This window comes from Leuresthes tenuis, unplaced genomic scaffold (genome assembly GCF_036924035.1).
Source record: "Leuresthes tenuis unplaced genomic scaffold, fLeuTen1.0.hap1 SCAF_20, whole genome shotgun sequence".
Taxonomy (NCBI): domain Eukaryota; kingdom Metazoa; phylum Chordata; class Actinopteri; order Atheriniformes; family Atherinopsidae; genus Leuresthes; species Leuresthes tenuis.
In genome coordinates, this window is record NW_027325374.1 from 4231015 (window position 1) to 4256156 (window position 25142).

A 25142-nucleotide genomic window follows, 5' to 3' on the forward strand; every position below is an offset into this window, starting at 1 on the left:
ATACAATTCTAACGGACACGAACCGCTAACTAATTCAAATCAAGGCACAGAGGACAGAAAGAGGGGCACGGCTGCCAAGAAGGGGGCACAGCTGCAAACCCCAAAAGAAACATGGCGCTTACTGGTTGTAGATCTTCAGATGTTCTGCCTGTGGAAGAAAAAGAAAGTTAAGTTTTACAGAAGCAGTTTGTGGCTCAACTGGGTTCAGAGGTTCATTCAGACTGAGACATAAGAGTTTTTAATCTTTTCATTGGTTTTGAAGTGTACTTTGCGACCATTAAGCTACAGAGACTTGATGAGTTCATGTTACAGCTGTAAACCTGAAAAATATATCATAGCGTCTCCTGCTGCCCCTGACGTCACTTGGCATCAAAATGGCGCGTCTAGCAAAAGCTGAGAGAAAGCGGTAAAATCCCGAGACTTTTTTAATATGACGACAATTAAGACAACAGCAAGTGTCTTGTTGTGGGGAAAAATACAGACGATATACGCGGCTTACTTCTCAAGGGGAAAAAAACTCCACAAATCTTAAAGTCCATTAAAGAAGCTAATTCAAGGCGGCTAATGTTGACAACCAAAACAAGCTAGCCTCTGTGCGTCATGCACAAAACAGCATCATGTCCAAATAAAACTTATTTCTTACCTGTTGGGATGAGTTTCTAATCATCTGCAGCCGAACACAACTCAGTATGAACTTTGTTGCGGGCGGCTAAAAAAAACACTGCGGGATCGTGTGCGGCCTGGCGACAGGATGTCAATTAATGGTGTGGAAAGGAAGCTCAAAGAAGGTCTTTACAGCACAAAGCAAGGCAAGTCTGATATTTGGAGAAGTTTCTCAATGGTCCATGTGACTCTTTATTAAGAGACTATAAAATTACGTGTTTTCTCCAGCGGGACGAGAGAAGACATTAAATCAATGCATTTCTATTATTGTGCGGGCATAAATTCTCAAAGTTTTGCGGGAGCGGGCGGTAATGGTCAGAAATTCAGCGGGAGCGGGATGAAGAAGACAGTCCCACGCAAGGCTCTCGTTGCATCCATGAAAAACAGCAAAGATAACACAGTTTGACTGACAGAAATTAGGATTTCTGCAGCAACAAGGTAATTCCCAAAGAGCTATTAGCTGAAAACTTGGCATATCTCAGCATGGTGTGCAGTGTGTCCTTAAAACATTTGAGGAAACTGGACAAGTGGAGGACAAAAGAAGAAGTGTCAGGCCTAAAAAACTATCTACAGCAGATGAACAGGATCTGAAAGTGATGTCCTTAAGAAAGATGAAAAGGAATAAGTGAATCCATCTGCTCCATCTTTGGGTATTTCTTGGTCCAGTCTCAATGGATCAGTCAGTGGTGTCTCTGAACACTAGATGTTTAAGTTGGTGCTGTTTGATATGGTGATACTGGAGGGAAATATGTCCATGCATTAAATTCTTATCTAGTCTTTACACATACTTTGCAAATAACTTGATAGACCTGATAGACAGTTTTTTTTTCCCACGTGTGTTGTCAGTCCTCAAAAGTTCAACATTTTCTATAGTTTTGCATCTGTCTGGAAAGAATCATAGTTTTTTACCTTTAAGCATCACAAATAAAGCTGAATAACAACTGCTGATGAAGATTCTCAGTCATTCAGGTTATTATAAGAACTGAATGATTGAGAGGTGAAATGTCTTAAAGCTCCAAGAGGTCCAGTTTCTCTTATTCAAGCTCTTTTGAATACCTGTAAACATCTCACAGTACAACATTTTTAAAGTGATATACACCAAATCTATTGAAGTTTGTGTGGTTTGAATTTGGAAAATGTTTGTTGGAACAATGAAAAGGTCATAAAAGTCACTAGCAAATTATGCAGAAAGTGTAACTTTTATATACCCTCCGTTTATATACACCTTTTGCACCTTAACACGTTTTGTTTAAATATCTAATGGAACATTGTCTTAATAATCACATTAAATCATTAATAAAAGAGTCCTAATTCTGTAATGGTCAGGGCATTAAACAAACAGGTTGTTGTAGGACTTCCGTATGAAACCATACAGTTGTCACATATTGGAATTCATCCTGACAAATCATCCACACAAACAGATGATCTGCTTTGGGATATTAATGAGAAGCTCCCTATCTCGTTTTAAAACTTGACCAGTAAGCCCAATTTTAGCATCTTACGAGTAGCACCTGAAGGCAGCACGAGGTCCACCCCTGTTGTGTGTACTCAGGTTTAGCGCCGGTCTCCAGAGTGTCTGACCGTCGGTGGGGTGTGTCTGATGGAGGTAGTGAAGGAGGGAGGGAGGTGTGTGAAGTCAGAACTAAACGCCAGCAAAAACCGGAAATTAGAGAATGTCTTCACAATAAAAGCTCGGTATTGCCCGCTGCTGAAGGTTAGTAAATAACAATGCTTGTTTGTTTTAGCTCACCTACAGTTTATACTGAAAATCTAAAATTACAGACATAAATGTTTCACTATAGAACCCCCAATTTGTCTGGTTTCAGGCTTTGAATGAGATCCTTTAATTTTCTTAGAGCATGTTAACCCTGACAGTGATGTTCGCTGGTTTGATCTACAAAGAGCTGGGTTGTGTTGAGGTCAACACTCTGTAGTTTTCATTACTACCAAGACAAAGAATGTTTGACTTAAACTAATTAAACTAACTAACCATTTTCCTCTGCAGCTCTTTGCGGTGGTGTTCTGCAAGGTCCCATATTTGGCCCTCATTGAATATATGATTGATCTGAGGTCTGTTATTCAGAAAAAAGACAAAACTTTGGTGCGTTAACTCCTTCCTGGACTGCCTGTAAGAATGTAAAATGCTTATTAACATATCAATGAGACCTGTGTGCTGCTAGCTCTGAATTTGGAACTGTAAATCCATTACTTTAATATGTTCTTCCTATACTGGTAACTTGAATCTATGCCTTTTGTCGATGATATTTTCTATCATACTAATCAATTTTTCACCAAATCCAGAGACTTGAGCAAGGATTTCAAACCTCTTTATTTTTGTAGTTGCACATGATACTATTCTCCTTTTTGTCACTATCACATCCACAACACTTCTGAAACTGTTAATATAAGACTTGAAACTGAATAATAAGGTTTGAAACTGTTCAAGAAATCAGTTTCAAGAAGCATAAAATCAGATCTGAAGTTGTAGAAATTAAAGCTAAAACAAGCAAAAAAGTAAGAGACTGGAGACTGTTAAATATCTATATATCTATCCATCCATCTAAAACATTTTTTTTAATTATTCTGACAGACTTTAAACGAAGGAATCTGAAAAAGTAACGAACAATAATATCTAAAACCCCCAAAAAAGGTTAGTTGTGTGAAATGAAAAAACTTTATTTATATGGATAAAAATAATCTTTAACTTTGAAAGTAAGACCGGAAGCACTTTTTACAACTCCCGCGCTTTCACTGACACTTAATGAACTGTAGGGCTCCCGCCTCGTCAGACAGGTTGCAGAATAGGGAGCAGCGCGTGCACGACTCATGCGCCGAGAAAAAATGCTGTTGAACAGTCGGAAGACGCTCACGAATCTGACACTAATTGTAATCTAACATTAGTTTGTGTGAAGAGGAGCCATGAAGAAACACCTAAGCCCCACGAAACAGCAGCAGCAGCAGCCGCCGCCTCCACAGGCTGACGTCCCGGCTCCAGGCTGCGAGGTTACCGTCCAAAAACTCAACGAGCTCCTCTCCGACGGCAGCGGCTTCTACAACCTGCCGACACAACACTTCAACGAGGTCTTCCCCAGAATTTACATCGGCAACGCGTGAGTCATCCTCCCTTTTGGTTTTTACCTTCTTAAGCAGCGTCTCGCGCCCTGACAGTTATTTTTTTTATCAGCCCGTCCACATCCGCGACAGTGACAACAGTGTCGCATGCCGATCAGCACGCACGTAGGGCGGGCTTGTTGTTTTGGTGCCTCCGCTGTCATCACGGAGAAAGCGACAGCCTGTTGTTGCCAACGGATACCGGCCGTCCTCGAAGTATGTCTCAATAACAAGGCAGGGGGACACTGTAACCCAACAACACCCTGGTTTTACCACGGATAAGATGATCGATAATGTAACCAAGCTTTTAGAGCGGGGAAATTCACCTCAAACACGCCCGGATTCAGACGTTAAGGGCGACGTTTGAAGAGCAGCTTTCACTCAATGAAACCCTCCATCATTAGTGTCACTGCCGTGCAATCACGTCCTCATCAAGCCGCTCCCCTGACGGTCCAGCTGGGCTGCAGGGGCACCGCAATCATCGCATCGAAAAGGCATTATTTTAACCTTTATCACATAAATTGACGAAATAACACAGAGATGGTCCTGATGTTGAATAAAGAGGAGCAAAAAGATGTAACCAGTAGTGGGTATACAGTTAAAATAGAGAAGTTAATCTTTATTTTTTTAAAGGAATATATACTTTTAAGACTTTAAGACTGTAAAAAAAAGGTGGATGTTTTTCTCTCTATATTTCTAAATATCTAGTCATTTAGAAATGTCTCGAAATGTATACATATTTCTAAATATTTTGTCATACCTTTTACAAATGATTAAATCTACAATCTGAATGTTTAATTATTTGATTTTGTTTTGCAATTTCCCAAGAAAATATCTGCTGGTTTCTTGATATTTTCTGCTTTTCTGTTGCCTTAAACTGAATTTAGACCAAAATAAGACAAACAAACAAAACAGCAGCCATACAAAAGGTTTCTGTCTTATTTCAGTCTATCAATAAATCAGTTAAAGGACAAAATAGTCACCACACTGATCAATAAAGGCAATTGTGATCGGTGTGTGTTTGCAAGGAATGTAAATAGATTGAAAATATTAGAGAGGAAACTTAATAGATGGGTCAGTGGTGATGAATTTAATTGGCTTCTTATTTCGTAATAGGTCAAATATCCATAACTTATCAATCAGAAATGGCAAATATCACCTCGTCCAGCTTGTGAAGAAGCAAAATAAAACCAAACGCAGCCAGTTAAAGTGAATATTTTGTAGCTTTGATGTCGTCTTCAGTGATTTTTCTAATTAGAAATGGAAAATATAATGAATTAAGTGGTCAGATACAGCCATGATAAGGTAAAGAATGTTATTTTATGGTGTTTTTATGTATTTCTTTAGCATTTAATTGTTTCTTGATCCTGAAGTTAATGGCAGCAGGTGGAAAGTGCAGCGCTCTGAGGCTCGTACCAGCGTTGATTAGGATTAGAGAAACAGCTAAGATTGTTTTCTGCACCAGTAGTTAAACTGGCATTTATTGTTATCTAATAATTAACAAATCATTAGGTTTGCATAGCAAAAAGAGACAAATAAAGAGACAAATAAAAGCCATGATTTTTTTACTTTAAAAGCAGCTGTAAATCTGATACTTATTTGCTGGTGTCTGTCTTTTAGCGGAAATGTGACATTTACAAACTTTTTAAAAATAACTTTAGCCTCAGCTCACAAAATGTGTCATTCATCAGTCTTCAGATTATTTTCTAGGTTAATAAATTTGATAAAAAGTCAGAAAATTGGGCCTCGTCCTTCCCTGGGACACGGATAACCAGTGTAATGAACAAAATGAACACAAAAAGCAGTTTTAGATACCTAGAACCTTTTAATTTTGGGACATTTGCTTAAAAAAATGGTCGAAAGCATATATTTGTGTCGTGTGTCCGATTCTTTGTGTTTATTACAAACGTATCGACAGGCTGCAAATATTTACCGCTGATTTTCTTAGACTCATCGAGCACAAACCACTGTTTTTTAGTGAATAAGCTCATTCTAGCACAAATGAATCACTGCAGCACATTCTAACTGTGGGTTTGGGGAACAAAAACCAACCAAGATCCAAGTCTTTCCAGCTCTGGTTGAAGGGCTTTAAGCTATGATATAGCTGAGAAGAGCGATACTGATTATTTCATGCTGTTTTTATAGATATCAAGAGTCAATTATTCTGTTTTGTCTAGATAAGAAAGCTAATTATGTTGATTCAACGCTCTAATTTATATTGTTTGCATTTATTTGAGATCTGTGGACTAAAGCAGAGAGATATAACAGGATGTAACGAGTAAACGGGCCATATATAGCCAGGACACAACTTATCACGTTGTTTTTTGTTAAATATAATTCAATTGAAGCACTTTACTCACATCTTGGTTCATTTAAGATCTACTGTGGTGGCGTACAGACACAAAATTCCAAAAATTGTGTCTCTGTCCTAATTCTTATGGACCCCACAATAAAAGCAGTGTATGTAGTGTTTCTATACAGTATGTTTGCTGCTGGCAGAACCATAAATCCGCTGTTGTTGGTTAGTTTGATTGTATCGGCTTTGTAATGAACATGCTGACTTGTTAGAAATTTATCGCCTTGTGTTCCAGTAAAAGCATATTTCAGCTGCTTCCTGCACAGATTGGATATAAAATGTAAAATCATCAGTGCACAGTGTTGCCCTGCCCTCATTCTCTCTGCACATAATGTCAGGTATTGTATTTTTAATAGATATTTGCCGTAATGAGTCTGTCCCAGTGGAAACTCGTAGGAAATAAGCAGCTTAATGATGTTTTCTTGAAGTTGTAAGCATTCTGGTGGTGTCAAACAAACCAGGGACTCATTAAGAGTGTTGGCTTGACACTAGGAAAAGCTAAACTATTGTGTTTGTACGACCAAAACCGGACTTTCATCATTAGTCTGATTAAAATCGAGCTTCTCAAAACCGGAATAACAAACCAAGTCGAGATAAAGCGCCTGTGGTTCGAGTCAAACTACCAGAAAATGAATATATTTCTTTGATTTAAGGCAAAAATCAGTGATCAGGTTCCTCTATTTGTACCTGCATCAGTTATTAGATACCAACCATTAGAAATTATAGTCGTAGACATCCAGATTTCCTAGTTTAAAGGTTTTCGCACAGCAGGAAAGTTGAAGAGATATTTCTCTAGATTCTTTAAAGGGGTAATTATGATATGAGATATGTCTGCTGTCCATGGAGCAGCATGGGCTGAATAATGATACCGGAGAGCTGATGGATGTGATGTGGAGCAAGACTATTGATCAGCTCAGCCGACCCATTAAAGGTACAGAGTGGTTTAAAGGGAACGAATGTAGATGAATGAGACGGTTTTTCTGCTTCTTTCAAAGCTTCACATTGCTTGAAAATGATCAAACATCAAGTTATTTTCAGATTTATTTCATGTAGACTTCCTCCGTGGTTGCATTATTTCTATAATCATGTAACATATTAATTCAGATCCTTTTTTTTTTTAAAATTGCGACTAAGATGCATATCAAATGGGACGTTTCTTAAGGTCTGAATGTGGTCCAGTCCAGATGAACAAAAGCACTAAATTACAGCTCTTCAGGAGTTTATAACCATAACTTTTTTGAAAATTCTCCCATAATTAAGCAAATGTTTGGCCTCAAAGAAAGGTTTAAAGCACCACTTCCCAGCTCCGTCCTCTAATCCAGATGTCATCTTTTCTTGCTCCAAAAAGAACCAAGATGCATCACTGGAGGCTTCAGAAAAGCTGTTAATTTTTGCCTTATTTACAGTCTTTGGTTTGATTTGTCAGGACGCTGTTGCTGTTTTTAATTTTGAGCTCTTACAGAATGATTCATAGTGTTGTTGGTGTGTATTTGTGGCAGAGGAGATACCCAGAGATGACCCTGAGAGGCTTGTTGTCTCCGTGCGGTTCATCATGAGTGTTGGAGGAGGGTTAGAATACAAGAGTATGTCTGTAGCTCGATGCTGCAACAAAAATCAATCTGAACGAGCCTGTCTGCCGGGTCTAAGGCTCCAAACAAAGTGCTGGCAGCCCTGTGTGCAGCTGAAGCTCATCAGACAAAAAGCTGAGGCTCTGATGTGCTCTCATCGTCACGATCTTTGAGGACGACGGTTTGATGCCTGATGGAGCTATGTTCATTGATTATGGAGAACAGACTTTTCTCTAATTGCTGAATATGCTCGTCAGCCAGCCTTCGGGGGTATAATTAGTTTATCTACGTCACCCTCCGTCCTAACAGGTGTTAAGCGCAGTGCAATGTAACGTCTCGGGCGCAGAGCGGTGATATTGATTGTTGATTAAGGCCAGTAACTTGTCCACTCTCCCCACCTCTGAGACCCAGGAAGCCCTCTGCAGAGCTGATGCATCTTGTTAGCAGACTGTGGTCGGTTTCAAACGACTGCACACGCGAATACAACAGTGACATGAATACAGTAGATCACACATACCTCGTTACAGTTCATGACTGTATATATATCTGTCCCGGAAAATATTCATTATAACCGGCTCCCCCAGGAAGTTTGTCTCATTAACTATTTTCAGGCTCTGAAATATGATTTTGGTGGTAAATCGGTTATTTCTTTCAGGTCATGGCACAGTTAAGACTTAAATATGTGACAATACTTTAAAATCCACTTCTAAGCACATGGTTTCTTGGCTTTAGTCATTTGGAGACAAACAAAATTAAAAAATGAGCTCTTCTTTTCTCCCAACACTCACTATGTGAGTCAGTTAGTGCAAAGCTGTACATATACATTGGTGGCAAATTATAGGAAATAACGTATGTAGGTGTGTGTTAACACGATGCCAAGGAGGAAAGACATCAGCAATGATTTTAGAGAAGCAGCTGTTGCTGCTTATAAGGCCATTTCCAAACTATCTGGAGTCCATCATTCTACAGAGAGAAAGATTATTCTCAAGTGGAAAACATTCAGGACAGCTGTCAATCTTCCCAGGAGTGGACGTCCCAGCAAGTTCACCCCAAGGTGAAAAAGCCAGGAGCTACATCTCAGACTCTACAGGCCTCAGTTAGCATGTTAAAGGTTAAAGGTCATGACAGCACAGTTAGAAAAAGATTGAACAAGTATGGCTTATTTGGAAGGGTTGCAGGAGAAAGCCTCTTCTCTCTAAAAAGAACATGGCAGCACAGCTTAGGTTTGCAAAGCTGCATCTGAACAAAGCACAAGACTTCTGGAACAATGTCCTTTGGACAGACCAGAGCAAAGTGGAGATGTTTGGTCCTAATGCACAGCAGCACGTTTGGAGGAAACCAAACACAGCATATCAGCACAAACACCTCATACCAGCTGTCAAGCACGGTGGTGGAGGGCTGATGATCTGGGCTGGTTCTGCAGCCACAGGACCTGGGCACCTTGCAGTCATTGAGTCCACCATGAACTCCTCTGGATACCAAAGTATTCTAGAGTCAAATGTGAGGCCATCTGTCCCACAGCTAAAGCTGGGCTGAAACTGGCTCATCAACAGGACAAAGATCCCAAACACAGCAGCAGATCTACAGCAGAATGTGTGAAAAAGAAAAGAATCAAGGTGTTGCAATGGTCCAGTCAGAGTCCAGACCTCAGCCTGACTGAAATGCTGTGGTGGGACCTTAAGAGAGCTGTGCAGAAACCAATGCTGCAAACCTCAATGAGCTGAAGCAGCGCTGGAGAGAAGAGTGGCCGAGATTCCTCACTAACAGTGTGAATTAAAACAGGTTTTACACGTGACTGTGACTGTAATAAGGTCCTCTAAATGTTACACACCGGACATTTAAACTGGGGTTTGGTCTGCTGACCAAAGCCTGCATTTGATTTACATCTTCATTCCCAAATGTTTTGTTTTTTCCTTTTGTGAGTTACTTCAATGAATAAGACATTGACTGGATCAGCACTTGTGTTTATTCAACTAGTCTGTAAAACGCTCCTGTTCATAAATGGATTATGACTGCACCTTGCCGACTTGCACTGTTTTCAGATCAGTTGTAGTCAGCACTCTGGAAGCATTTCACCTCGTGCTGCTCGGGGACAGACTCGAGGTGTGGTTGCTTGCTGTGAGAAACACTCCGGCTCTTTGTGAAGCTGCTCTTAACTGCGGCTCCCAGGGTGAGGAGGCTGGGACACGAGGAGGAAGGAAGCCATTGGCTGTGAACCCAACTCAACCCGGCCTGCCTCTGCATTGTTGCGTGGAAGTACAGTAAGTGTGCACGCTGCCACTTTACTACATTCTGCTTCCTTCACGGTGCATTTAGGTTCTCGTACGGTAAGCATTTCTGAAAAATAGCTCAGCCGGGACACACGAGAGTTTGTGAATGAAATTGAGGGGCTGTTTGCTTTGCTTCATCACAAGTCTGCCCTTTAGCTGACACGCAGGCAGATGGGCTGCTTCATCTCGGGGTTTTTTATTAGTTATGGGGGGGCGGGGGGCTTTGCTGCCACCGTCTCCTGGGAGCTGCTCGGGGTCACCCAGCCTCGCTCCAGCAGCCTCGTATCGACTTTAAGCAGATATAGCAATAAAAGCACACAGAGCTGTCAGGCTGAGCGCCTCACAGATTTATGATTCTGAACACAAATGCAGCTTTTGGAACATTTTAAACAACATGCATATCGCTTGCACACCCCATCATCATCCCACTTTATGTCCATATTTCTCTCAATTTTGTGTCGCGATGCAGTGTTTCCTCTGTGCAACAACAATGTGGTGCCGTTTAAACATAAATTATCTTTAATTAGTGACATTAAGTGCCCCATAAAACCCTGATACAACTTGTTTCCTTGATACTCAAAGAGGCGTTTTATTCCCAATCGATGGGCAGTGCCTCCAGCCAAGGTGGATGGGAACAGTGGACACAGGCTTTGGGCCAGACAGGCAGGAGCAGCCAACATCTTGTTTCGCTTTGTTGTAGTTTGTTTGCTGTATAGATCTGATATGCAGTATTGTGCTTTTTAAAGGAAACGTTTATTGGAGCAGGAGCTAAGCAGAAATAGATTTACTGTGTCTGGGAAGTAGAGGGAGATGTGCTTCACTTTTATTTTCTGCCTCCTTCTTCTCCTCTGCCTCATAATTCGAGTCTGAGTGGACTTTTGTTGTACAGTTTTCATGCTATTCTCTGTGGGCAGCTCTTAAAAAGTTGACGTTGGTTTGCTGGATATCTCTCAGATGGCTGCAGGACTTTTGTTTTATGGTTGGACGCAGATTAGAAACCCTTTGAGAAAGAACTTGGTTGCACTCTGGGCGCTCATTTTGGGTGCCGATGAGATCTGCCGCCGACATAAGAGGCGTAAATACACTGCAGCAGTCGAGTCGGACACAGTTTACTACCACGAACAAGCGGCTGAATTTGAGGTAATATGGCAAAAGCTCTGCTTTTAAGGGGAATGCTTTCTTTGGGATTTCTTTCTTCAGAATTATGCCAAATAATTTCACCAGGAGGGTGACAAGAAAAATGATTGGGGAAGATTCAGAAAAAGGATCGTCAAAGGCATGACTTCTTTACCAGTGACAGTAAAGAGACTGTTTAGGTAAACTGTAGCTTTCCTGCTAGAAAAATAAGATTTCCTACACCTGCTTTCTGAGAGGCATCCATAGAAGCTAACCGAATGAAGGATCTGAGAATAAAAACGGTTTAATAAAGCATCACTGAAGCACTCAGCCAATCAAAGAAGAGTTGACTCATGACCTTCTCTTTTCCAGCAACATGCACCTATAAAGTGGACTGATGCACACGTGAACAGTTGAGTCTGTCAAGCATTTGAAGACCTCTGCCAGGCGTAAAGAGTGGTCCGACCACTTCTTTCCGTTATCCCACTTCTCAGTTTCTACAACCTTGATTCCTTCTTCGAGTCCTCACTGTGCGTCTCTGGCCAAAAATGTACGTGAGGTCATGCAGGGATCCTGCTCTGCTGGCAGCGCAGTTCACATTTTTGAGCACTGATATATGAGGTAGCTGTGAAAAACCTACAGATGTGTAGTAAAAAGCGAGGATATTATCAGCCTTATTCCTAGCACCAGAGACGTGAGTGCAGGAGGTAAAGAGGCATTAAAGGGGAACTCCGGGATTTTTAAACCTGGACCTTATTTCTGTCTTTATTTCACCAATACTTTAAGAAGAATGAATGAATGAACGTGTGCTATAGCTCTGTTAGCTCATAGCTGCTGTGTTGTTGTTATTGGCGGCTATCGGGGGGCTTATAGAGGGCTTTCTACACACTCGTCTCCTGGGATGACGTCATCGACGCCCCCCTGGAGCAGTTTATTCACTCCGTGCTCTGTGACAGTCGGCTAACTTCACACAGAGTTTGCTGCTGATAGTTTTGTGCAACATGGCAGGATATTTACCAGATTTTGGCGACTTGAATGAGCTGTGCTGCATCGTCTAAGCCCCGTTCACTCCGTTATATGGATCTCGAGGAATCTAAATGTCTTCCGAAGGACGCCGACTTTCACCAAACTGTTCTCAGTGAGTAGATGAACGTATTTCATGCCAGAAATAAGGTCTAGATTTAAAAATACCAGAGTTCCCCTTTAAAGCGGCATGACTTCATTACGATGTGACAAAGCTGCACCATCTGACCATCGCAGCCTGAGTATTTCATTTATTTCTGCCAGATGTTTGTGACTGTGTTTGAATTTAAAGGACACATAGATGCATCCTCACTTCCTCTCTCCTATCTCTTTAGGAAGCATTTTAGGAAGTGAGATTGTTTTGAAAATACTTTGCTTTGATTGATTTTTTTGTGTCTCAGGCAGGAGGACAGAAGAGGGAGGAGGTGAGGAGACTCATTAGGAAGGACATGAGTCATTTATAGAGCTGGCTTTGTTGAAACGGACAGTTGAGTAAAGAGGTTCTTCCTCGTGCTGACGTGTAGGAATGTTCAACAACCCCAGATAAAATCTACAGTGTTCACATAAATGTACTCGATAAATGAAGCTGCCGCTAACCGTCCCAGTGAGCCAGGAAGCTGAAACATCAGTCACCCGTTGGGAAATGTCAAAATGTATTCATTTAGAAAACCTTATAATGGATAAGTTGAACTCCAGTTTATTAGAGAAACACGTGTGTGTGAAATTAAGGCTGAAAAGAATTGAGCTAAAATGCCAAACATTCTCTCATTGCAGCTTTTCTGTCTTAAAGCAACAAATAAAAGATGCAAATAAAGATCTAACTGAAGAAATCTGGCCCTCATAACAGGAAAAGTGCAAATGTTTCGCAGCTTTTATAGCAGCAAAAGCCTAACAAGCGAGAAGTAAAAGCTCTTTTGTGGGTATGCTGAGCTGTGAACATGCTTTCTGTTTCATTTATTTAATAAAATCATTTAATAAACCGTCGACTGGTTTGTAAATTAGGAAAAGGAGCATCCAGGGAGTCACTGACAGGCTTTGCAGTTTGGGAAAAACTTTTAGTTGAGCGTTAAGCAGACTCCCTGCAGGCATTCTCTATCAGTCTTTGTGGTATTTCTGCATCGTTGCTGCCAGTGAAATGTGCTGACGTACTCCTTTTCCTCATGTGTTTGCATTAGAGCTGTTATTTGTCTTGGATTTGCAGTTGTGCTGCATCGTTTTGTGCTGTAAGAAAGCAAAGTTTTTTATTACCCCCCAACAGAAGCACTGTGGGTTTGTCATTTAGCTCCCTAAGGTCTGCAGCAGGCTTCTCACGGGCATCAAATGATTTACTTTTCAGTTGTAATCTTCTCTCCCGCTCAGGTTTGTGGCCCAGAACACGATGCGTCTGCAGAAACTTGGAGTGACGCACGTCCTGAACGTGGCGGAAGGAACCTCCTTCATGCATGTCAACACGAGCGCGGAGTTCTACACCGGCACCGGCATCACGTACCACGGCATCCAGGCCAACGATACAAAACAGTTCAACCTCAGTGCCTTCTTTGAGGAGGGGGCTGATTTTATCGACAAAGCACTAGCACACAATAACAACAAAGGTGGGTTTGTTTTTTTGTCCTCGTCTTCTTTGGTTTGTCTGTAATCATTAAAAATTACCCGAACCAGGACTTTTTCTGCTGGGAACTCTCAGAGAATCATCATCTGACTTAAGCCCTGTTTGAACACCAGTCAGAAGTCCCACTGACACCCACAAACATCTGGCTTTTGGGTCCTGCTTCAGTTAATTCATTTAACCCTCTGGGGACCCAGTTGGGTCATTTTAGCCACTTTTTGATTTTGTTGATCCAAACCATTAACTGGACCTGTACATTAACGAGGCTTTAGCGTTAGCATTTATCGCTACCTGCACTTTTCTGAGTGCCTTCAGATGGCTTTTTGCTGTGACTAAATGAATAAAAATGAATTGAATCTTACAGTTTAACCTCAGTCAGTGGAAAATAGACCAATGATGAAGCTGCAATTTATGTATTAATATGGGTTATAGCCCAAATGACCACTGATATTTAACACAGTTTGACACAGAAAACAAGCTTTTTTATGGTTCCCAATGCACAGAAACTCTAACAAGAGCTTCTGGAACAAAACCCTTCAAATGTAGAGAATATCAAAGGGTAGCGTGGTGTTTGTCTGCCTTCAGAAGCTCCCACATGAAAGTGTATTTTTTCTCTCACAAGTTTGAGACACGAAAACAAGCTCCTCTCCTGCTGCTCTCCTGCTTAATAATGGCCTCTCTTCATCACTATGGATCTCAAAATGAAGACGGGAGATAATCATCATACTAAATCGGACACACTCCTGAGCCCTGCTCCATATTACGTTATCATATCGCGTCCCTGGATGTCAGCGTTGTCTGACGTTTCATGTGTTGCACCCCGCAGTAGATATTAGCTAAATGAAACCGGTGCTGGGACCCTTTTAGGTTGTGTTAGAGAACGAAACAAGTACTGCAGTAAGAGCTCAAAAGAAGCAAAAAGCCAGAATCACCAGGGAGCTTAGTCTTCTATTTGAAACAGCTACTAGGTCAGGTGTGCTACCTTCTAACAAATAACTTCAGAAAGCAGAACTGAAGCAACATTTAATCCCAGGAGGCTGCAGCCTTCCTCCACCTGCACATCCCTCCCCAGCTCTCCCAAAGCTGCGACTAAATTTAGTCCCCACATGTGAAGGATGTTCAATTAGTGTGCTGAACCCTCGCGTCGAGGATTTATTGTCAGCTTTGACACACGAAGGCACCTTAATACCCAGGCAGTGTGACAAAACGTGCAGCATCAGTGATAAATCACGAGTGAGGAGCTTCAGTTGAGGCGAGCAGCGGAGAGAAGGGGATGGAAGATTGACGAGCAGAAGAAGGTGTTTGATCTGTGCTTTGTGTCTGGTGTTGCTGCAGTTTGACGTTGCAAACACTCAGCGCAGCATCGTCTGTGGCATTCTGTGGCGCTCGGCTGTGAGCTCTGAAAAGGTCACGGCCGGGATTTTAATGAGGAACCGCACTGATGCATTGTTCCTAAGAAAGAATGAAGGCTGCAGCGTGTTAAGTGGTCTTATTTACAAGCTCGCTCCGTGCAAACGTTCTTTAAAGTGATAAATAACTAAAAATGAAATCTTCAGTCATTTACAACTTGGTAAGTGGAATTATCCAGTGGCTTAAAGGTTCAGCATGCTGGAGACAAAGCTGTAGAATCCATGCAGAGCTTTTCTATTCATTTTCTTATATTAAAGGGGAACTCCGGTATTTTTAAACCTCAACCTTATTTCTGGCATTAAGTATGTTCATCTACTCCCTGAGAACAGTTTGGTGAAAGTCGGCGTCCTTCGGAAGATATTTAGATAACTGGAGATCCATATAACGGAGTGAACGGGGCTTAGAGGATGCAGCCTCTAAATAAGGCATTATCTGTCTTTATTTCACCAATACTCTAAGAAGAATGAATGAATGAACGTGTGCTATAGCTCTGTTAGCTCATAGCTGCTGTTATGTGGCTACTTGCGGCTATAGGAGAGCTAACAGAGGGATTTCTACACAGGCACTCTACTGGGACCACTTCATCCACACGCCCCCCTGCAGCACAGTTTATTCAGTTTTGTTGTTATATCTATTCTGAATGCACAATCAAGCATTAAAGTTGATGTAGCCACAGTAAATTGAAGAGAAAGAGGCAGAAAACGAATAAAGCTGTGAGCCAAAGATCCTGCATGTCTAACAAGAGGATTCATTGGACTCAGCATTGATCCATGGCAGCTCGGGTGATTGGGTATTGAAGAGGTGGCGTCATTGACAGAGTCGATATATAGGAGGAGGAGAGTAGATGTTAGGGATAAACCAGGAGAGGGACACAGAGGTGTTAGGTTTCAAAGAAAGTGCAGATTCTGCAGTTCTGACCTGAGCCCAGCTCGTCAGCGGCTCTGAAATCCCTCGTGGGGTTTTCGGCCTGCTGTAATAAACGTGTAAATTAAAGAGGGAAGCATCAGGATGCACAGGAAATACAGTGATCACGTGGTCCACCACACACAGACGCACACCTTTCCTCTGCTTCATGTGGGTGTGGCTTCGTGGGGATGCAGTGGGGGTGGTTGACTTTGCCGAGTCTGCAGCAGAGGTCAGGTCTCCAGGCAGAGGAGCTGCTTCGCTCAGCATCTTTCGGCACAACATATGTTTTCTTTGTTAATTTGTTTCCTCTTTCTGGCCACCTCGCTGCTTCTGTTCCTCAGCAGAGGACTATAATACTGCCACGGGAAAGAAGTTGCTGCTTTTAAATATGAACTTTAATGCTGCAGATTGATGGTTCTTTAAGGATGACGGGAAGTTTGCAGTCGGGGGTGCAGAAAATAGCTGAATAGTCATTGGTTAGAGGTTGGAGAACAGATCCAAGATGAGACTGACGTAAGCTTGTGACTGAGATAGAAAGGTGTAATTACAAAGTTATCTGGTACTTCAGCACCATGGACTCATCAGTACGCACCTTCTGATGGGTCATAAATTCTAACTTACATGATCTTCAGCCTGATGAATGATCGATAAGTCAGGTAGACTCGGACTATGATGAATTTAAGTAACCTCCTGCCTACATTCTGTCTCTGCCACCAGGGCAGGGCGACATTGTTGGGTTGCATTCGTCTCATTCCTCATCGGATGATTTAATCATTGTAGCAGCTAGCAGAGGGATATAATCTTTGTTGATTACAAGCATAATCAAAGTCCTAACAGCATGAATGTTGCTGTGATTGTATTATTATATCTCTCTAAATTCAATAAGCCATTTCTGTCCAGGACTCAGAAATCCATCCCAAGCTAACATTTAACATTTTAATTACAAGATGAAGTTTAGCAGAATAAATCACATGAACATTAACCCCTTTACCCCATTATAAGGTTTTATATATCATAAAGCAATAGGAATCTGGTTCTAACTTGGTCTTAAAGTTGGGTAACATGACAGATTCTACTTATTTTATTGTAGGTTTTCTTTTGCACATATGTGGCTCCAAACAAGTCATTCAATGACGACAAAGGCTTTCTATTTCTATTCTGTTCTGTTGCACAGTGTCATATTGTTCACATGAACTAAGCCAAAACACAGAAGCAGTGAGGGACAAATCAAGTTCACGACGAAGGACCTCATTTAGCAGCAATAACTTTGTGCGAGCCAGTTTCAGCCCAGCTTTAGCTGTGGGACAGATGGCCTCACATCTGACTCCAGAATACTTTGGTATCCAGAGTTCTAACATTGCCTAACACCACGAATGGCTCTCGTCTTGTTCTTTGTCTTCCAGGTAAGGTGTACGTACACTGCAGAGAAGGCTACAGCCGCTCCCCGACCATGGTTGTTGCCTACCTCATGCTGCGCCATAAGATGGATGCCCGGCTGGCGGTGGCCACAGTGAGAAATAAGAGAGAAATCGGTCCCAATGACGGCTTCCTTCGCCAACTGTGCCAACTAAACGAGAAGCTGGCAGAGGAAGGCAAGCTGAATGGGGAGGTGGGCAAACTAAAGTCCAAATAAAAGCAGGACAGGTGCGAATATTGAGGGACCCTCTGCCCCGTCTCCTCCGGTCACGCCTTTACAGGCTTTAGCTGCTCTGGGAGGCCGACCCCACCCTGACCAAACCAGCACCCATTCAACACATCAGGGGTATTCTGAAACATACATCTGCATATTCCTCATGTGCACTCACACTTGTTTTCTTTCTAATAGTCCACAAAAGTCACTGTTGTTAAGAGTGTGGTCTCCAACACAAACACCCCCCCGCCCCCCCGGCCTTGAGTCTCTTTTTATAACTCTACACCGTGCAGATTTTGCTGCATATCTGTATGGCGAGCTCTGAATTTGTGTAAAATTTGAGCTTCGCTACTTAAAGCATTCCTTCAAGGTCCCACAAGTGGAGAAGGTGAAACTTGTCCCCCGTTTTTAAAACTTCCTTCCAGATTTGTATGAAATAGAAAGATTATAGCACAATCATTCCATAGTTTTCCACTGCCGGAATGTCAGTGATGTTGATGGCCACACATGATGCAACACAGAAGCAACGTGAGTGTCTGGAGGAAAATCCCAAACATTCCATGAAAACTGAAAAAGACGCCCAGATTCAGCCCTTAAAATACTTACTCCCCCCCCCCCCCCGCCGTTGGGGCAGATGTTTAATGCACAAACAGACTTCTCACACTCTAACGCATCCAAATGCACGCTGTAGGTCTGTGTAGCGCCTCAGTTCAGGCCTCTAGTTTGACAGAAACATTAAGAACAACGAGGGTTGAGCTAATTATAAATAATGAGCTGCGTAGGTTGCAGCCGTATTCAGCTCCTGGATTGGATCGTGAGCCCAGTTAGGAGATAGCTGCTGTGATCTGAGGGGAATATCCTATCAAATGTCCTCTTTTTTGGCGTATTTGACCAGATCCATTTCCTCCTGTGAGGAGAATAGTAAAATGTGATGTTGTGCTTTTACTCACGTTTAGTTCAGGCTCGCTCAATAAACTCGATTTAAACACAATCTGCAGCTTCGGCTACTGAGTTAGAGGTAAAAGTCTGTTTAGCCCTGTAAATGATCCCTGTGATGATTTAAGAAAGCACACAGTGACATGAACTGATAAAGTGGTTCATACTTACAATTCGATTCCAAAGCTATCCTTTAGAATAGGTCATTTTCACTTGTTTTAATTATAAAAGCTGCTTTAAGTAACTTTTTATTTATCCCCACGGTGCTTTTGATCCATCTCGAGTGGTAAATCTGCTCAGTTTGGAGTGTTTCTGTCCAGAAGTCATGACAGAGTTACAGTGCAGAAACTGAAATCCAAGCAAGATTGAATATTTAAATGATTAAATTAACATATTATTGTTTTTTTTTTATTGTCTGAGAAGATATTTCCTCTTAAAAGGACGTCCTTATGAAGGAGCATCTCACACGTTGGTCCCTAATTATCTTGACACTGACGAGCATAAAGCTGACCAAAATGTTTGATATATTCCTTTTAACAAGACAAATGTACTTGTTTCTTGGCTGGTTGCTTTAATCTCAAGATATCTGGGGAGCTATCTTTAAAAAGTCAGAGTTACTTAATTTTTAAGCCCCATTATTATGACTTTGTATCAAACAAAAACACACCATAATGTCAGCTGGCAGCACACAACTGTTGATCTTTGGAGTCAGATGGAGCTGATTTGAATATTTCTGATTAAATGATAAAGTGACATCATTTAAAAAAACAGTAATTTGAGGATGATGGTTTTGAACGTGTTTAGAAAAACCAGACAGAAAGGCTCCACAACACCTTCGTTTACAGAGTCTGGGAAGTTATTATGTCATGAGAACCGCTGATTTCCACATCTGGCTGCAGCAGACGCACCATCCACTTCAGTTTCGGGTTGAGATTGAAATGGGTGGCTCACAGAGGCATGCTGTCACAGTTTGATTAAATTAAAGTCATTTGAAAACCCAACGCACGTCACTGGCCAGCCGTCTCAGTTTGTAGCTCACACTGACCCCCCCCGCCTTTGTCAAACACAGAGATCTCTCACAGATGACATTTATCTTGAGTAACTCGCTCGTAAATTCTGGACTAAAACATTTCTTTTGAGTTTTTAAAATGTCCCTTTTTGGTACCTCCAGGCAGACATCAGACTGGATAAACGGCACCACAGCTGGTGAACTTCCCCTTTGATTTGCCCTTTAACGTCTGGCTTTAAAATGCTTTGTTACAGCTCAGTTTGTCAGCTCAAGCTTAGTCAAAACTTCAGATTAGTGGCAGAAATACGCATAAGCCGTGCGGTGTGAGAGTGCGCTCTTCAGTTAAAGAGAACTTAGCGTTACAGGGGATGTTAAAAGTAGATGTCAAACTAGAGGCCTGCAGTTACGCCACCTGCTTACAACAGAAAGTTCCAGTCATCACACCAGAGAGGTGTCCACTGCCGATTCCCTGACACAGCCATCCAGCCAGTATCCAGTACCACTGTTTCATCAACAGTCTGTCAGAGGTCCACACACAACATGTCACTCCTAAATGTGTGTGTCAAACAGAACGTTACACACACACACACACACACACACGTAGGCTTTTCTGTTTGCATTGCAATATATGTCAATACCCTATCAGATATATAGAATGTAATCTCATTTAGTATAACCAACCAGGCCGTACGTTTACATACAGCAGCTTCAGTTCAGTTGTACATCTTTATGGATGCCGTATTTAAGGTAATACTGTAAAGTAAAATGAGTCTGAGGAAGGGCAGGGATGGAGTGTTTCTTATATGTGGAGCACGGCTCTGTGAGAAAGTCGGCTCAGATTGTATATTTCTCCAGAGCTGAAAATCTGAGGCATGTTGCTGTGAATCCAGATTAAAACTAGGTTGTCTCACCTCATTAAAGGCACTATTTATTCCTCCTTTGATATATCTGTATACATTTGAATATATATATATATGTATACTGTATATACATATTTCCGTGTTGACATATATGAATGTACGAGCAATGTGGCTATAAAGTGTAGTATCGTCAGTGTGTCCCTAAATATCATGTTATATTTGTGCGTAGCTCTCATTCTTTCTGTTTCACAGTGAACTACATGTGCATTGATATTCAGATATGATGTGCATGTGAAACGTTCTGTGTGACTGTGATATTTTATATCACAGTTATCACAAAACTAGCTTATGAAAGCCGTTTTTTTCCCAGCTGAGACCCACGTACTCATTGTGTTTTCTGGTGTTTTGCACAGGTTTAAGTCCCTGTCGTAATTAATTCATGAAGTACAACAAGATGCAGGTGGCAGCATAAGATGCATACGGATGATCCTGCATATAAACCAACTGCAGACATACAGCATGCACTCATCCCATCACCTGTTCGAATGTTATTTTAAAATGTTCTGTTTGGAACAATATGAGGCGATCCTGCAGCTGCACTTTGCATTTCAGTGTGTTGTTTCTTGTAATTACCTTGAGTACTTTCACTCATAGGTTGCTCTAATCCAGAGCAGACTTATTAGCGGGATTGTCTGTGCAGGAATAAGTTGAGCGGGTTTGGATTGAAGGGCCCTGTCTCTAAGAGCTGTTTTACAGGAGCTGAACATCCTCTTCAGGACACGGTTCAGTGCTGATTGGTTAAGCTTGGAACAAGAGCCATTTTTCCTCGAAAACCAGAAGAAGACAAACTAAAGGTGGCTTCCGCTGTTCAAACCTTTTCCATCAAGACATTTTCCATTTACTGTAGATCGACAGAAGTAACAGCAACCATCTCAGCTCCTGCAGGTTGTTGTAGTCTCACAGAGCCACGACACGAATAAATAAGTTCTGTATTCTGCCCATCTGTATGGAAGCTTGAGTCCGTTAACATGGGATCTAAATGAAGATGTGCTCCTGGTGCGAGGCGAGCTGAACCCTTATTCTGCCTTTCAAACCAACGTTGATACGTTTAAAAAGTCTCACATTACAACATCTTGAATGAAAAACTATCTGCCTCAGGAGGCAGAACTACTGATGTTGTCAGGTAGCAGTGTTTTAAGGCAGGTTTTCTATGTTGGCATGGCAGAATATTTGCTTAAAACTACCTTAAGTTTAAGCAGGTATGTTGCTGTAAACTGCCTCCTTCAGACTGAAGCTAGAATCAGTTCCCAGAAGCCTAAAAAGTTTAAGAATTACCTGTTTTTTGTGTCTCGTTGCTGCTTTTACCTGCTAAAATGTCATGTAACTCATCCAAGAGGGTTACAAAGAAAGCGTTTACATTATTATGGGTGAGCACATGATTAAAGGAAAGACAGACGGGCTAATAAACAGGTTATTGCTGCAGCCATCATAAATGTGTAGGCTTGGAGATGCCATGTTGGACTTTGAGGTCATGCGTTCCAGCTGATTTTTCCTGCCAGGAACTCAGAAATTTTGACATCCGAGTTCAAATGGAACGCAGAATCGGAGCTGCAGATGTTGGAGAGTAACTCCAGGCTGTATTCTGCTTGCAGAGTGTTGGTTTCATAGAGGTATCATTCAGCGGGACAAGTGATATCTAAACCCTGTAACTGAGAAAATACTCTTCCGATCAATAGATAACAAGAATAACGGCATCCCGAGTCCTGGAAGTGCAAATAAGGTGTACATGAGTGTACATAAAAGCATCCAGAGGAGCCATTTTAAAGGCCTCTTATCTCGTAAAATCCATTATTTAGATTCCCAAACATCCTCTGAAATGTATAAGTGCTGCTGTGGCCTCTGACTCATTATTGGCCTGGAGGAAAAGCCAGATAAGGTAATATTCTCCAGGGGAGTTAAACGTAATGCGTCTCAGTCGCGGTTCATGCACAAGCTGTTCCAGTCGGCCCTGACCCCTGTCATTTGGTCATGTGAAAATGTCCGAGCTGATCTTTAAAGCTGCTCGTTCGATTGCTGTAGAAACACCTCCTCCTCTCGTAGAAGATAAATCAGACGCAGGAAGTCAAGTCCAGGACCATTTTCAAGTTTGATCGAATGCATGCGTCATCCTTCAGTTTCCCATCACCTCGTCATGAACCCCACGCCACACGAGGACAGAACCACTGTCACAACTACACAATAAACCAAAATAGTCTGTGCCAAGTGACCTACTCTACTGCACAAAAGTATTTCAAACACTTAGAACTGTCTTTTCTTAACATTCAGATGGTTTGGGGTTTCACTCATCCAGATATTTGCATCTGCTCGTCAATACTGCCCTCCCTCTGAATACACAAAAGTGCAACAAGTAACCCAGCACATGGGGGGGTGAAACTCTTGGTATCGGTTCAGTATGAGGGTACGTACTTACAGCCTGCACCGGCCTGCTTCACAAACACTCCCAACTAGCCATGTTGATGTTTTCTGCCACCACTGAAATGACTAAAAGCGCTTCTGTGCTGAAGCAAACATGCAACAATGTCAGAAAGCGTCTCCCATGGCTGGACTGCTGCTCTTTTACGCATTGAGCGACAGATAAACACTGCCACCTGCTGTTCAACTCATAGTAGTTTGCACATTTTGGATCACGATTGTCGGTTATTTCTGGTGATTATAACACAGTCCCATGTTTTTGCTGCTTTTTCTCCCCACACGTGAAACCTTGTAAGCAACTGTTTGTTTAAATGATACCAGCATCATTTTGTGGCTTATACAGTACATGATGTATTATTGAGAATGTGAAATGCCATTAATGTATATTGTTATATATGCTGAGTATGTAACACACTAAGGCAATTGTGTATTGCTGCATTTTACTGTCATAACAGGCCTATTACAGTGTAAAGAGCATTCATTCTGACTAATTTTCTGCTATTTGGTTGATTTTTGAATCTGTTTTTGTTCTGTTACGAGGATTTAAAGTTGATTTGAGGTGTAATTACTTTGCCCTGCTGATAAATAAGGTGGTTTCTTGTTTTTTTGTGTAGTAAGAAGTGACCCGCTCATCCGAGCGTTCGGTTAAATACGCTCTGTCATTACCCCGTGTTGCTTTTGGATGAGTCACCTGCATGTTTAATGGTAGTCAGACCTGGGCCAGACTGTAATTGTAACTCACTCACGGTGCAGAGGAGGATTGTTAAATCAATCAAACAGACGGCAGGTAGTTGTGTTTATTTTTGCAGAAAAGTACGTTAAATTGACTTTTGAATAATTTCCTGTGATTTCAGCTCAGATTTGTAGTCTCATGTGGCGTAACTCGGCCATCTGTCCACCAGAAGCTGAGAAGCTTAACCCTTTGTGGCTACCAGTCGATATGTTACATAATGGAAACTCATCTGGCTAAACTGTCCACGATGCAGTAAACTTCATCCCACTGGTGCTCCTGAGGGCTCTCAGACACACACCGGAAATTACTTGGAAATAGTTCAGCCCAGGTAACAGCTGTCGTCATCTTCTCACCCACATCCTGATGAATGGCTTAAAGGAGAAGTTTCTAGCACAAATGAGCCCACTGCCTGACTCCTCTGGAGTCCATTCCACAGTCTTATCCTGTAACATTTCCTCATGTAAAGATGTGATGTTGGATTAGCCGTGAATGGGTACATGTCATGGCTGACTCTCAACGAAAGCATCCCAACAGTAACGACACGGCACTTGCCACCCGAAGCCTTACAGTAACGGTTGATCCTTTAGATATGTTTTTGAGTTTGTTTGTTTCACTTCAAACAGTTGGAAGGGGCCGATCCCTCACAGAGCGAGATCATGTTGAAGTGCACTTGATTTTAAACTGCGATGTTACTTTTCTTACCTTGGAGAAGCCCCTTCTTTCCTATGTTTAAGAAATAAATGGCTGACGTGTTCAAGTCTTGGAGCAATGAGTGGTTTATTGTTGTGATTAGTTAGGATCTGGAACAAAACTGATTTAGAATTACCAAAGATGCAGTAAGGCAGACCGTAAGGCATATCATGGGTAGTTTTCATAGTATCCCATGTAGCAAACTTAATTAGATATTAAAGGGAATTAAATGTATTTTTAAACCTGGACCTTATTTCTGGCATGAAATACGTTCATCTACTCATGAGAACAGTTTGGTATGAAGCAGTATGAAGATATTTAGATTCCTGGAGATCCGTGTACTCCGTGCTCTGTGACAGTCGGCGAACTTCACACAGAGTTTTGTGCAACATGGCAGGATATTTATCAGATTTTGACGACGTGGACAACAACTTTGAGTACGATGGATGTTCTTACCGGAGTGAATGAGCTGTGCTGCAGCGGTGGGCGTCGATGACGTCATCCCAGTAGAGAGTGTGTAGAAAGCCCTCTATAAGCCCCCCGATAGCCTCCAATAACAACAACACAGCAGCTATGAGCTAACAGAGCTATAGCACACGTTCATTCATTCATTCTTCTTAAAGTATTGGTGAAATAAAGACAGATAATGCCTTATTTAGAGGCTGCATCCTCTAAGCCCCGTTCACTCCGTTATATGGATCTCCAGTTATCTAAATATCTTCTGAAAGACGCCGACTTTCACCAAACTGTTCTCGGTGAGTAGATGAACGTATTTCATGCCAG

General features: G+C 41.8%; 1 protein-coding gene across 1 annotated transcript; it reads left to right on the forward strand.

The window, feature by feature from the left end:
* The first annotated feature begins 3442 nt into the window (after positions 1-3442).
* dusp3a (dual specificity phosphatase 3a) lies at positions 3443-24420 on the forward strand. The gene is made up of 3 exons (XM_072373601.1): positions 3443-3773; positions 13467-13699; positions 17433-24420. Exons 1-3 carry the CDS (start codon positions 3583-3585, stop codon positions 17660-17662), a joined length of 654 nt encoding a protein of 217 aa, XP_072229702.1. The 5' UTR covers positions 3443-3582; the 3' UTR covers positions 17663-24420.
* The last annotated feature ends 722 nt before the right edge of the window (positions 24421-25142 follow it).